This window comes from Amyelois transitella, chromosome 20 (genome assembly GCF_032362555.1).
Source record: "Amyelois transitella isolate CPQ chromosome 20, ilAmyTran1.1, whole genome shotgun sequence".
Taxonomy (NCBI): domain Eukaryota; kingdom Metazoa; phylum Arthropoda; class Insecta; order Lepidoptera; family Pyralidae; genus Amyelois; species Amyelois transitella.
This window is the reverse complement of record NC_083523.1, coordinates 7,888,583-7,905,004: the sequence shown is the minus strand read 5'-3', so window position 1 is coordinate 7,905,004 and position 16,422 is coordinate 7,888,583. Positions and strand designations below refer to the sequence as shown.

Here is a 16,422-nt window from a genome sequence, read left to right as displayed (position 1 = left end):
TTAATAATAGAATACCATATTTCCTCAGGAAAATTCTTGTGTTGAATTCGAAATTAAAGATCTTCTACGATTACGTAGATGGTTTAGGTAATCGTGGATGGCCTACGAGTGTGTAGATTGTCTACGAAGTCGTAAACAGTCTACGAGGTTGTAGAAGATCTACGAGCCAGTGTGATTTTGATAAAGTTTAGAGTGTATTTCCAAAATCACACTAACATGGTAAAAACATTCTTTCATTCATATAATTACGTCTATATCCCTTGCGGGATGGACAGAGCCAGCAGTTTTGAAATACTAATAGGCCACTTTTAGCTTTTAGGCTTACTTATAGAATTGAGATTCAACACATTCTATTCTCTTAAATATTGGCGATTTAATATATTAGTGCTATACTTCGCAAGGAACATACCACACACACATGACTCATTTTGGCTTACTGGGGTAAATAATCTGATAATTAAGACTTATTGTTACCATTATCTATACTAATATTATAGAGCTGAAGAGTTTGTTTGTTTGAACGCGCTAATCTCTGGAACTAGTGGTTCGAATCGAAAAATTATTTTTGAGTTGAAAAGATCATTTAACACAGCCGATGCGCTGGGATCGACAACTTATAATTGTTCCACAGTGATCTACTAGTACATTTACCTACTTTTTTGCAAGAGTCTAAGTTTTTCCTAACATGCATAATGTTATCGAATATGTATTGGGAGGGCAATGTTAAAATATTTAGGTTTTTGAAAAATTCTCGAAGCGATCAAAGAGATAACCATTTATTCGACTTTTTTGTTTGTTTATTATCTACTGAATAAATCTACTTGAAATATCACGTATACCTATAATTAAGAATCTGGAGAAGGACATTGCACCTTTAATCCCGGTAAAAACTATAGTTCCCGTAGGATTAGCGAAAAACATGTGTACTTTAGTAGGTGAAGCTAAATTCGTCGCTTTTTGTTCATGATTATTAATTCGGTGCTTTTTGTAGGTTGTACTAATTTCGTCGCTTTTTGTTAGATGATTTTAAATTATAAATCTCTTTTCGAAGATAGCGCTTAATAAATTAGCTAGTTCTCTTTAATAAATACTGTCCATTTATTTCTGCTTCAGATTTACATCGTCAAAGACTAGACAGACTTAATCAAAGTGGATTCCAATGTTCCAATCTAACCACAGCTGGAAATGTCACTCGGAAATGGGAATATTCCTGCGACTCGCTGCGGCGGGTTTCAGCTTTATTTTAAGCTCCGTTTGACATTTTGTCACTATATTTCTGCCATTTTTAACAATCAACTGCGAAGAGGATTCTATATTTCTGTTGATGTTTTTATTAATAATCGAACTGGGGGTCGTATTTTTATATACATACAAATATACATATAATCACGTTTTTATCTTTTACAATGTGTTTAGTGATGTGTGTGTGTATTAAGATTCAAATAGTGACGCGTTATCTACTGGACCAATCTTTATGAACTTTTGGGTATAAATAATTAAGAGCTTTATTTCAAAAGGGTATTTTTCATCCTAATAAAAACTATAGTGTCCGTCGAATTTTCTAAAAACCTGTATTCTTTCGTAGATGGCGTTAAATTCGTACAAACGAAGCTGCTGGTAAGAGCTAGTTAAGTATATAAATGACGGCAAAATCCCAAAAAGAGCATCAAAGGAAATTTCCATTACAAGAATAGCGGCAAAAATGTGAAAATACATCGTCCATGACTCGTTAGCTCACCCCGACTCCCTCGGGAAATACCATAACGACATTTAACTTGAATCCCCAATCGGAATTCTTGATGAAACACTCATTTCGTCTTATTTAACGCACTTCGGGAACTTAAATGCCGTAAAAATGCAGGAAAATGCTAAATGGAGTCTTAATGCTGTGGGGAATACGAGTAGGTTGATATGAACCGAGTTCAAAAAAAGATGGTTTGCAATAAAACCGTAGATATGTTTTTGAATCCGATAAAGTTAAGTGAGATTTTTTTATCGTTATACGTATCGTTTTTTAAATTCGACTTTGAAGTTGTTAGTTATGCCAGCAATTTCAAAGTATAACCAGAAAAATAATCCGTAGTTCATTAATCGTTCCCTTAATCGGCTTTCACAAATCTATACGGGGAAGAGATACAACTAGTACAATTAATAAAATTAATAAACTAGTACAAATATTACAGACATATTATGCTAAGCTTACCAGATCTCTTGTGGTGTCCATACAGCTTGTTCAGGTCAAGAGCAAAGACAGTGTTGGGCAATGCGCAGGAGACCGCCGCCAGCGCCGCCACGCACGCGGCTACGCGGCACGACGACATTTCTGGAACAAAATTATAATTAATTTTATAATTAATTTTTATTAAATTAATTATTATATTTCAAACTCACAAACTTGGGATTCATTTTTAGGCGATAGGCTAGCAACCTGTCACTATTCGAATCTCAATTCTATCATTAAGCCAAATAGCTGAACGTGGCCATTCAGTCTTTTCCAGACTGTTGGCTCTGTCTACCCCGCACGGGATATAGACGTGACCATATTTATGTATGTATTATATTTCAGTCTCCTTAGAAATTATGTGCCGTGTGGCTCCCGGCACCAATACAAAAAAGAATAGGACCACTCCATCTCTTTCCCATGGATGTCGTAAATGGCCACTAAGGGATAGGCTTACAAACTTGGGATTCTTTTTTAGGCGATGGGCTAGCAACCTGTCACTAGTTGAATTTCAATTCTATCGTTAAGCCAAATAGCTGAACGTGGCCATTCAGTCTTTTCCAGACTGTTGGCTCTGTCTACCCCGCGCGGGATATAGACGTGACCATATGTATGTATGTATGTATTTATTATATTTCAGTCTTCTTAGAAATTACTAGAAAAGTCGTTTAAAATTATATACCACTATATCCATTGCGGGGTAGACAGAGCTTTAAGGGTTTAGCACCCAAACGCTACGTTTAGCATATTGATGGGCATTTAGTTGGAGATCGGAACGCAAATAGTGATTGATGGCCGCTTCGCCTTTGATTTCTAATGTTACGCCCATTCCCACTACCGACTTTTACGTTCTGCGCGCGCAGAGAAGCTACTAGCACATTCAATGTCTTTTCTTTTCTCCGAGACCACACCATGCACACATCCACTTAATGCCCAAAAAGGTGGACAGAGCAAAATACAAGATTTTAAAGACCACGCTTAGCTTGGAATTGATATTGAGTTGGTGATAGGTAACCCTCGTTTATCATTTTAGTTGCCTCTTACGACATCCATAGAAAAAAGGTTAAAAGATGAAAAGAGTAGGGAACTATACAAAAACTAGAGCTTTACACAATTATTTATTGAACGTTAATATTCCTTCGTAAGTCGAATAATTCGATAAATTTACTTTCATAGCCGAATGAATGCTATTGAATAAATTAACTACGCCTACACAGTAATCCAAAATAGAACTCGGCACATAACTCAATTGGTATCTTATACTAAACGGATTTTTGGATTGTTAAAATATTCATGCGAATTAACCTTTCACTGGAATAATTGAGGTGCTTTGTAGCTGTGATTATAAATTGTATTTCCATGAAATCGAATAATAAATACGATTAACCAATATTCCTAGAACCTCTTGAGTTTCAAACATTATATAATCATAATTTAAATAGAAATTGCCAGAACGCAGGAAAGAAAAACAAAATTAAATATTAAATTACATATACAGGGTGTTTGGTAAATCGCGTTACATATTTAAGACAGAGGACAGTAAATCGTGAACACCCTAAATTTAATAAATATTGTATTGATATAATATCGATAAAACAAAAAAAAATTTAAGAAAAAAAAATCAGAAGTCTAACTTTTCATTATTATTTGGAACAAGAATCAGATACTTATACAGATACCCTTTCACACCCCCTTTCAGATATCCAGTATTATAAATTTTGTTTTATAATTATGAACAAGGAAACGAAACATACTATGTAGTATGAGCAATGCGTTTTTGTCAGTTAATAATGGAAGGACAATACCTTTCATAGAATTTTACGAGTATAGTAGGTGACATACTTCCATAATAAATAAATAAATATAAACGGGACAAATTACACAGATTGCTTTAGCCTCGAAGTAAGTTCGAGACTTGTGTTACGAGATACTAACTCAACGATACTATATTTAATAATAATTACTAATAAAGATAAACATCCGAACCCAGTCCAATCAGAGAAAGTTCGTTTCTCATCATACCCTGGCCGGGATTCGAACCCGGGACCTCCGGTGTCACAGACAAGCGCACTATCGCTATGCCACAGAGGCCGTCATAATATTATATAGTTATCTAGATTTGTATAAGTCATCTTGTTATCATTTAGTAAAGAAAAAAATCTAGGTCTAATTTGATCGAGTTCTTTACACCTAGTAATTATTTCATTACACACAGCCACACTTAACCTTGTTACAGTCTTGAACAAGCTTCCCTTTAAAAGCTCGCCCGCGAAAGTTCTAGCATTCGTGCGGTCTCGCTGTTGTTAACAACTTTATGTCGGAAACAAGATCAGGCCAAAGTTCTGACGTACTTTAAGCTCGGTTGGGAGCTTTAGAATCATAGAAGTTGGGTACACGGAGCTGCGTGGAATACGTATTTAGCTTACACATGCGACTTCGTTAAGGCGACTAAGGGATAGCTTGGCTTATTGACTTGGGATTCTCCTTTTAGGCGATGGGCTAGCAACCTGTCAGTATTTGAATCTCAATTCTACGAGTATCATTAAGCCAGACAGCTGTACGTGGCCCATCAGTCATTTCAAGATTAAATTGTCGGGTATTACGCACCAGGAATTACGATGAGACCTTCTTGGGTTAATTATTAAACAAATAAACATACAAAAGACACACAGATTGATTTAGCCACAAAGATAGTTCGAGATTTGTATTACGAGATACTTATTTAATAATACTATATTTAATAATAATACATAAACATCCAATTCTAAGGCCAATCAGAGAAAGCTCGTTTCACAGATAAGCGCACAAATTCTGCGCCGCAAAAGAAGCTATAGAATTTTGTTCATTAGCGATTCATAAAAGATCTGATTGACAATATCAACCCGTTCTATATCTATTCATTATTATTATTCATTATTATAGGATACTTCATATTGCTTAATAATTGTCAAATCTTTTGGATTCACAACATTGGTTGACGTCAAATAAATTAGGTACTTAAAACTAAGTTTACTGCCGCTTCTAAAACTGACTATATCTGAATACTGAGGCACATACTGTACTATATTGTTCAAAAGAGCACTCTGATTCACTAAACACATCCTTTGAGCATCTTATCTCGTTACTGTTATGGCGGCATCTTGAAAAATGAGACATAGTAAAATATTCAGGAGGAGGAAAATTTTCTGCGTAAAAATTGCAAATTTTTCGTAAGGTTTTCATCCGAGCCTTTAAAAAGGGGTGTTATACTTTTTGAGTTTTCGTATCCATATCACTGCAATATTGTACTGTCATCACTAGCACTACGATATTAGGTATATAGTTAAGCCCCCTATTTGATTTGTCTACGCACTAATCTCGGAAAGTAGTGGACGTTTTTCATAACGCTTCAAAATCTCGTTACCAAAATATTGCCCTTTTATGACCTTCGCGTCTCTCAAATTACAACTTTAGTCGTAAAAAGTTAGATAAAATTGCATTCTTTGCGTTATAAGTATGTACTTAAGCAAGATACGTGACTCTCTGCCGCTAAGCTATGTGGGACCAAGGTTTTGCTTTGTACGTGACTTTAATGTGTTACATACATACACTCACGTATATATCCCTTGCGGGGTAGACAGAGCCAACAGTCATGACAAGACTGAACGGCCACGTTCAGCTGTATTGCTTAATGATATAGTTGAGATCCAAATTACTAGCCCATAGCCTAAAAGATGAATCTCAAGTTTATCAGCGCCTCTCTTAGTCGCTTTTTACGATATTCATGGGAAAGATATGGAGTGGACCCATTCAACAGTGTGTAATTGTGTATTCGGTATCGGGAATGTTTTCTTTTTAAAATATTAGTGTAAAGATGTTGTCTCTGTCTGGCAAAAAGGCGTGATTTTATGTATGTATGCATAAAAAATAAGTAAGAATGGATGGCAGAAAAAAATGTTTTGTTTTTTAAAGCCGAAATTCCAAGAGCTGGTATTAAAAAGCCTTCTTACATATCTCACTTTGCTCGGTCAAAGGTCAAAACAGCCATAAAGTACACCCACGAAAAACGACCACAGTCTAGAAATACAAATGAGCATAAAACACCAACACCACAAAGTTTTAATTAGTCTGTGGGGAATACAAGGAGTGTAGAACCAAACTACATTCTTATCCATACTAAGATAAAATAATTTAATTTTTTTCATGCAGTTTTCGCGGTTTTTTATGATATTTGTCACAGAGGAAAATTTAACTTTTGGAACTAATATTGGCTTAAAGTAGCAGTTTAAGTATATCACTGCACTGTTATTAAATGTTTCCCAGCACAGTGTGAGAGCACTTATCACTGTCTCAAGTAGTTCGATCTAGATATTCCCACGGGAGCGAAGTCCCAAGCAAAAGCTAGTAAATAATGTTTTTAGAAACATTCAAATATTTATATTACGCCACAGTTTAAGGAGTGCATATTTTAAGATCATTATTAATATCTCTTTTTGACTAAACCGTATTTTATTAAAGTTAGTAGGTAAATTAATACAGTTGTTTCAAGTACAGTTTCAATTTTTCCTTCATTTATTTTTAAGTTTCAACCTAATATAATAATAGTTCATCATTTAACACAGAGTCAACACCATATCAATTACCGCGTCATGTCCATGCATGGGAAACTTGATGTGCAGTTAACTGTACCATGTTGACGGAGTGAACTCCATTTGTTTAGAGTTCTTTGGTACACGGCAATAAATTACACGAAATGCAAATTTGTCAACGAAAACGTTTCTGTCTACTTACCTGAGAAGGTTTTACTGTATAGTCCTTATGTTATACTCACGATTTGATTTCATTCATATTTGGAATATATGTAGATGCATACAGGGGTAAAAAATCGATTTAACAGAGTCCTAAGTCTGTTAAATTAGATGTTTTTCACATTTTTGTCCAAAATCACTTTTATTTACTTATAAGATGGGTAGGATAAAGTTAAAGATAAACGAATTATGGTCCAGTGTTTAAACAGTTATTTTTGTAGGTACTTTAAAAAAATCTTTTTGGTGTTTGACAATTTGAGTTGAAACAATTGACCAAAAAACATCGAGACCCGCTCTGTGACAACTTAAATGAACTTGATACATGAGCTGTGAGCTAAAAAGAAAAACAAAAATAATTTGCCACCACAGAAGCCTGAATCGCGGCGTGCCTTGCTCTTCTTCACGTACCTACTTTCAACGGTTGTTTTTAATTACCTTTCACTTACCTTTACAATTACTTTCACCTTCAAATTATCACCGTTTAATTAAATACGTCAGCGGTCTTTTAAAAGTCTAATTAATTTCCAGGCTTAATGAACAAATTTCACAAAAGGTGTTTGCAATTCATTAAAAAAAATTTTTGATGAAATATTGCTTTCACGTAGAAGACGTTAATTTTGAACGAAACAAAGTTTATTATTTTACCCTCTGTTTATCTGATATCCCAAATATTCTGCAGAGTCGCTTTGTTAAACGATAGAAGTGATAATCGAGACAATCTGTACGAATATTTTAAAGCCAAAGAGTTTGTTTGTTTGAACGCGCTAATCTCAGGAACTAACCTAATAACATCCAACTGCAACTATAAGGAGCAAAGAAATAATGGAAAATGTGAATAAAAAAACGGGGAAAGTTATTCATCCTTGGGGCTTCAATGATGCCCAAAATAACTATTCCACGCGGACGAAGTCGCGGGCACAGCTAGTTTATAATAACATTACCATTATATATGCGAAAGTTTGTTCAACTGTCTGTGTTACGCTTTCGTGAACAAATCGCTGGACCAATTCTGATGAAATTTTGTACGAATATATCTATTTATTTTGAACTTCAAAGTTTCAAATTCATTGTTTGAATATTTTATATATTTATGGAAATAAATCAAACAAACATTATTGTATATATATTAACAACAAACATTATAGTATGATACGCAATAGTCAAACGTAAGATCCGAGAATCCTACAGAATAACAAACGTTCCCAAATATAATCTCATTTCATAAATATAAGCCCTTTACGTGTGCTTCCATAGAGCTTAGAAACGAATAGAGATGGAATATGGAGTTAATTTTGGTGAGGTAAAAGTCTGAGAGGTCAACACTAGGTAAACTAACAAGGTAACTACATATATACTACTATATAAAGCCGCCTCATATGTATACCGGCACTACCAAATTATTTAACATTCTCAAATGTCATAATGATTACAACGTTTTTATTGTATAATGATTTCAACCAAGTTTTGTACAACCAATGTGCAATTTCTGTGTTTTCTATATATATTGGTTTGAAAGACTGTTTTGGGTATTATTTGTTTATCATATACAGTAATATTTTTTGCAAGAAGGCAAAAATTAATATCGAATAGTAACTTTAAGTTTTAACGGAATAGTAAGCGCAATGCCTTTATGTCATTTCGTAACTGTCGGGTGTCTTTACACTGTAAGGAATGAAGACTTAATTATATGTATGTATGTATATGGCCCGTAATACAATGAGTATTCCATATACTTCTAAACTCTTTGAATATCAAATTATACCGAGAACGTCGACAATCCGTAGGCCATAGTCATTCTCCAGATTTGATCCGCTACATTGTTTGTAAAATTTTGAATGAATTGCCCGATTTCGTTTAGTTCAAACTGAATTATTTACTTAAACACAACACTGTGAACCCAATTGATGTGGCTACGCCCGAAATATAAATTTGACGGCCTCTGTAGCGCAGCGGTAGTGTGCTTGACTGTGACACCGGAGGTCCTGGGTTCGAATCCCGCCTAGGTTATGATGAGAAACAAACTTTATCTGATTGGCCTGGGTCCGGGTGTTTGTATATATATATATATATATATAAGTATCACTACATAGTATAAAACAAAGTCGCCCATTTTGTCTGTAGTCCCTTCGTATGCATAAAACTTTAAAACTACGCAACGGATTTTGATGCGGTTTTCACTAATAGAAAGAGTATTTTCTCCGACAGGTTTTTATATATAATTGAAATACATTAAAACTTTATTAGCTGAGTTATAGCGATTTATGTCCAAGAAGTCAGAAAAAAAATCTAATTGAAGATTGCATTTGTGCGTGCGCCGCTTATACCGTTGGATACAAGTAAGAACAATGTATAGCAAAAACATTGGTCTTTTTTAGTTCTACAAAAAAGTCTGCGATGACATATATCCAGCTTTTTTATTTAAGTCACAAAAACTACTTTTCTGTATTAAAAAAACATTTAATTCGTTGGGTGATGTTTAACTGGTGATATAACCAATAATACATATATCCTTATCAAAATAAGTAAGTTCATCATCACGAGCATTTAATTTAGATTATTTTTGCAGTTTACAGTGTGTTATTTAGACATATAGTTTAGGAGATATCACGATATTAGTATTGCGGCACGGTACGGGCCGGCCGCGGCGGCGATTGTGAATTGAAAATTAGTATCCAATACATATGTGTTGGTGCGTTGACTGTATTTGTCGAAGTAGCGGGATACACGCAAACGAAGTTGCGCGGGTCAGCTAGTTTATTATAAAATACAGTATGGTTGAGCTAGTATACCGAACTTACTTCGAGGCTAACTATGTCATTGCAACTAAAATTTCACTTGCCCAATCCTTACTTCTGCCTGTCCTTGACTATGCTGATTCATGCTATCTCAATCTTTCAGAAGATCTACTTAATAAACTTGAGCGCCTTCAAAATTTCTGTATCAGGTTCATATTTGGCTTACGCAAATATGACCACATCTCCTCTTTCCGTGCACAACTCAAGTGGCTTCCAATCAGGTTACGTCGCAATTATCACATTCTCACACTGCTTTTTTCTGTACTTTTCATCCCTTTTACTCCTCAGTATCTTAAAGAGCGCTTCACCTTTTTCCATCAGAATAACAGTCACACTTCCCGTAGTCTAATTGCCCTTCGCCTCAATACTCCCATTAATATGACTGCAGCCTACTCTAAATCCTTTACAGTTCAGGCCGTTCGTCTGTGGAATGCTTTACCCATTGACATACGTACCTCACAAACAATAGGTACCTTTAAAACGAACTTGAAGAAGTACTATCTCTCTTCTTAACTTTATTCATGGTAATATTCATTTTAATCAATCTATTTTTATATAGGTATGTATATTATTATGTATTTATTTATTTTGTGTAATATTATGTATGAAGTCTGTGTAAGTTTATAAGTATTTATAGTTTATGTATGTGTGTAGTTTATTTATTATACACTAACTAACATTTCTTGTGTATGCTGCCCACCCGGTTCCAGGATTTTACCTTTCACTACCCAAAGGTTGGCTGGAAGAGATTGCTTAGCGATAAGTCCGCCTTTGCTCAACATGTTCATAATGTATGTTTCTACTACGTATGTATTTTTTATGGGCAATAAAGATAATTTGTATTGTATTGTATTGTATTTATTTATAATGGAAATTCCATATCCTTCTAATCTACTTGAATATCAAATATTTTAATGGTGACAATTCGTAGGCCATAGTCATTTTCCAGATTTGATCCCCCGCTGCCACCTATTATTTGGTTAAATTTTAAATGAAATGCCTGACATTGTTTTGTTGAATGAAATATTTGTCTGGAAGTTCTTCGTTAATAACTTTTGCTAAATTTGATCCCTTTCTTCGTTTCGAGTGATAAATTGGTAGAGAATGTATTTATGTAGAATAAGGTTTGCCTGTTGTAGCTTGTAGGCAAAGTAAAGTTTTTAAATAAATAAATGGCTGATACATAGGTATAGTATAGGTATTTCTCGAAGGTGTAGGCAGAAATTTCATCCTTTCACATGCCACAATCACTGCACACTCCTTACGCTTTATTCATGATGAGAAACGAACTTTCTCTGATTGGCCTGGGTCTTGGATGTTTATCTATATAAGTATTTATTATAAATATAGTATCTTTGAATTAGTATCTCGAAACTCAGGTTTCGAGCTTACTTCGAGGTTAACTCAATCTGTGTAATTTGTCCAGTATATATATTTATGTTTATCCATGTCCTCTTCATGCAATCTAGTAAGTAATTAATTACGTACTTAAAGAAAATAGCCCACGATAGGGCTTATGTTATCTATAGATAAATAATGGGTCATCCTAATTTGATACGAGTATTTTCTGTATGTATATGTATTTTGTATGTATTTTATGTTTCTTGTATGTATTTTATATATGTTGTATGTATTGTGTATGCAATGTATTTATGTATTTCGTATGCAATGTATGTATTTTGCAGTGCAATAAATACTTCAATTTTAATGGGATTTTATGGTAAAAAGTTAATGTTTTTTGCAGGTTATATTCTACCCGTGTATTAAATTACATCAAAATCCGTCTAGTACATTTTTCGTGAAAGAATAATAGAATACACACACACATTGACACACTTTTACAAAGTTTAGGTTAGTTCCAAGGTATATATTATAACAAAATTTTATTTTGTAACTTAAAAATTCAGAAGAACTTACCTTTGCATTCTTACTAATATAGACAAAAATTAGTAGGAATCCCAAAAAAAGAATCGTCTGAAATTACAAGTAACAAAAAATATTTCGTACAATACCGGAATTACTAATACCATCATAAGCCGCAAGGTCAACGCACTGAGAATATTTGGAGGTCATTGCTCCCGGCTCGTGCTTCATAAACAGAAAAAGATAAAGGAAAATGAATTACTGTGTACATTAGATAAACAGGCTATTTGCTATACAGTCGAAATACTGCTAGCTAATGAAACAGTCATAAGGTTTTATTTATTTTGGACCAAAATGAGAGGTATTTTTTTGCTTACATTTGTTCCAAGATTACACGATATTGTCTATTTGTGTTTATCATTAGAGGTTAGGTTGGGAATATACGGGAGCTACTTTATTATTGTTGTACTAGCTGCTGTCCGTGACTGCGTTTGCCGTAAAAGTATACTCACAATCTCAATATAAAAAAAATATGACCTCCTTTAGAGGGGTGTGTGGAGAAACTTTAATATTCCAGTTTTTAATGAATGAATAAATCCCCCATATAGATTTTTTGGCAAAATCTTACAAGTGCAGACATTGGTCAGTTACTGTTTTATTATACATATGAACATGAACATAGATTAAGTATGTTGCACGATAAATGAAATAACATACATACATTCATACATATAATGAAGTCTATATTCCTTGCGGGGTTGACGAGCCAACAATCTTAAAAGTACTGATAGGCCACCTTCTGTTGTTTGATGTTTGGCTTATTGATAGAAAGATAGAAAGACATTTAATATAATATATATATATATATATATATATATCTAATATATTTAAACGAACAATTCTTGTATATATATAATCAGGATCTCGGAAACGGCTCCAACGATTTTCAAGAAAGTTATAGATTATGGGCTTTTCTGCTCAATGAATCGATTTATCAAGGTCCTAGGTTCGAGAAAAGCTCGGTTCCCAAGATATACAAACATTTTAAAAACCGCTTTTTCAGAAACTATATCAGCGCCATCTATAACGCCATAACCGATGAGAGCCACACTGGGTATAAAAGTAAAAAAATAAAGTAATAAGTATAAAAATAATCCAGTTTCCGCTCGTCCCACACGTGCTGCTAAAGTAAGATGTTTGCAAAACTTGACTAATATTAAAACACGTTCTACCAAAAACAAAAAACCGAACAAAGCTCGGTCAACCAGGTACTTTTATATTAGGGATGAAATTGATTTATTTATTTTGGTAAGTATTCCTTGTGTTAAGCTCAACCATCACTTTCTATCAAATTCAATTACACCTTTCGGAGTGAATATCAATTAATAAAGTAATTCCTTTATCGATAAACTTCAATGGAAAGGTTAGACACTTATAAAAGCAATCAACTGGTTAGCTGTTTAATTTATCGATCCAAGACGTTGGAAATTGACTCAGCCATTTTGCACCGTCCGGTTAAAACGAGTCCGTAGAATAATTTCTAAGATTTCCTGCGTTTTTCCAGTGAAAATCTTTCTCAACATCGATTCTTCGGTTTCCTACAAGTGCATTATATAGATTTTGTGATTTAAGACTCATAAATAAAAAGAAAACAAAGAAAAGTTTACAAACGAAAGGTTGAAACTATCGTTAGAATATTTATTTTGGCGTTATTTTTATCTTGTATCTTTATTTTACGGCCTCCATATATTTCCTATGGACGTTGTAAAAGGCGACTAAAGGGATAGGCTTTTAAATTTGGGGATTCCTCTTGTAGGCGATGGGCTAGCAACCTGTAACCATTTCAAGACTGTTGGCTCTGTCTACCCCGCAAGGGATATACATAGATACATGTCACTATAAGTAAGTTTGAATGTTTCTTACAGCTTCACAACTGCGCAGTAGATTGCGTGCGAAGTTAGTCCATTATTTCAAGCAAACATGGCATTTCTATTGTCTTATATTATTGCGATTTCTATCGTATAACCAACCTTTGTAGTAATTCGAAAGTAAAACCATTTATTATGGCAAGTGACACCAGCTTTTCGAGTGGAGAACCATTAATTTAACTTATGTTAACGTAGGTGTAACGTTTCCCGGAAAATTAGGTGTTCTAAATGGACCTGCGAATTAGGTTAATTTGTGAAATGTAATTAACTAACGCTCTAAGAATAAAAGGAATGTAGAAGTTTAACCGCAGAAATCAGTATAATATAGGAGTTTAACTCTTAACTCTCTTTTGTTTCAGATGAAGGTGGTTTACGATCTTTCGTTAGAAATAAAGATGTTATGTGTAAATTATTATAGCCTAACTAACATCTTATGTAGGTAAATGATTTTGGTTTATAACGAAATAAAAGACAAATATTCCCAGACGTGGTACCCGTAGATAATTTTTTTGTCTCTGAATACACCTATATTTCAAATGACAACAAAATTGTTAGACCCGTTTTTGCTCGTTCAATAATAGGTATAGCACGTAAATATGCAATTATTAGTTCTTGGGTTCTGGCAGAAGGTCAGGTCAAGAGTACCAGAAACCGACGAGCTCGATGAAGAGAGTTGTGAATGTGGATGAAGCGTATGAAGCAGGGATCGTGGCAAGTGGAAAGATGTGGTCTCTGCCTAATCCTCCAGGAAAGAGGCGTTATAAATAAGTATGTTATATACTAAATTGGCTAAATGTTACCTAACAATTTGGAAAAAAAAGTATGTGGGCAACACTGTAGGTGTAACAATTATCAGAATTCAACACCTCGAGTGGGCGTCAGAATGACGAGTCACCCGACAGTCGTCACCCACGCACTAAAATAATAATTGTCACTTCTCTAGTTCTCAGTTTGTAAATGTTTATTTCTGGTACCAAATTTTGGTTAAGGTTAGTTTATGCAAATTATTTCCTCGCTATGTTTTCCCACACCGTAAGAGCATCAGTTAGCAATTTATATAATATAAAATTCGCCTCTTACCGAGTGTCTGAATGACTGATACGACGAAAAAAATAACACAAATAATTAAGTATAGTATATATGGTATAGTAAGTATGTTTAATATAAATAATTACAGGCTGTCTCGGCAAACGCTGTTTCGCCATATAAAATGTTTAAATAATTACTAGAAAATAAAAATGTTAAGGATGGACATCCCTTATCACTAAAGGACATAAAAAATAGATGTTGGCCGATTTACAGACCTACTCAATATGCCCACAAAATTTCATTAGAATCGGTCAAGCCGTTTCGGAGAAGTACGGGAACGAACATCGTGACACGAGAATTTTAGATATAAGATTATTTCACACACACAAAGGTTCTCTGCTTAACCCATTAAGTCTGCATATTGTACTTATGTAGTCTAGGCGTGCAGTTAGAGAGGATTTTCCAAAATTCCCGTGGAATTAATTTTTTTTCAGAGGGAACACAAATTGACAGGATTTTTGTTGTACTTGAGCGTCTTCTAATCAAATTATATATCACTCAGGAAAGACTCATTGGTACATAGACTTAGTAAGATTTGACACTGAACCTGACGCTCTTCAAAGCGCACACATTATTTGACCTAATGACTTGACGCTTTGAAATCACCTAATTAGTACGTAGCGTTGATTCGTCACTAATTAGTGACGTTATATCATTACACCGCGTTTGTGTAACTCGATTAAATGTTAATGTAGCGGGTAGCAATAGTACTGGATGGATAATTAATAACATCTAGGTAGCGTCATTGGTTGAACGGTTAAGTTGTTCGAATTAAAGTGTAAAAGGTAAAACGTTCGATACAATTAGTTTAAATAAAAACTCGTTTCCCACCGGATTCGTGTAGCAATGACTCGTTTGAGTAAAGTACATTAGTTTGGTTACTAACGTATGCTTTTACAGTGAGAAAAAACATTCAAAGGACATCTAAAAAAATTCAGGCAACTGGATGTGTAATCACGATCCAATAGAATAGATAGAATAGAATAGATTTATTTTCAAAATTGGATACAAGGTATCACTTATTGACGTCACATAACTTAAATCTAATTATAACTACTACCGCTTCCAAAGCGCATGTGTAGAAGAAGCGGCGGAACAAACTACACTGCAGCAATATAAGTAAGATTCCCCTACAAAGGTTGCCGAGGTCAGATGGGAGTCGTTTCGTGTTAAACATGACTCACCCAATCCAGGATCGTATAGTCAAAAGCGCACCCCAAGCTCTATCCCAGAAATTAAAGAATGCAATCGGATCCAACGGTAGGGGGATGTTAGGAGTATTTTTCAATCAAACATTCATATGGTCCATATCCCCTGCGGAGCAGACAGAGCCAACAGTTTTGAAAAGACTGATCGGCCACGTTCAGCTATTTAGCTTAATGATAGAATTGAGATTCAAATAGTGAAAAGTTGCTAGCACATCGCCTAAAAAAAGAATCCTTAGTTTGTAAGCCTATCCCTTAGTCGCCTCTTACGACATCCACGAGAAAGAGATGGATGTTCATTTCCAGAAAAAATTACCCTGAATGACAATGAGTAGTATAAACGATTTTGTACACGAGGAATACCACAGGCATAAGCTAGTAATAAACAAAGTATACAAATTAAGCCTGCCTCCTTTGACCCAAATCAATTCTACCGAAATAAAATTAATGCCATCAATTGTGAAAACGAACAAAGTGAAATAATGAATTTCACAAATGAGAATGATTTCACAGTTTTCTGATTTCGAAATTCAC

General features: G+C 34.4%; 1 protein-coding gene across 1 annotated transcript in view; it reads right to left on the bottom strand.

The window, feature by feature from the left end:
- LOC106131488 (IDLSRF-like peptide) overlaps positions 1 to 16,422 on the bottom strand; it is a 66,450-nt gene that overhangs the window by 7,152 nt on the left and 42,876 nt on the right. Inside the window, exon 2 of the mRNA XM_013330601.2 lies at positions 2,204 to 2,323. Within this exon, the coding sequence (XP_013186055.1) occupies positions 2,204 to 2,321 (118 nt within the window). The 5' untranslated portion in view covers positions 2,322 to 2,323. The remainder of the gene's footprint in view (positions 1 to 2,203; positions 2,324 to 16,422) is intronic.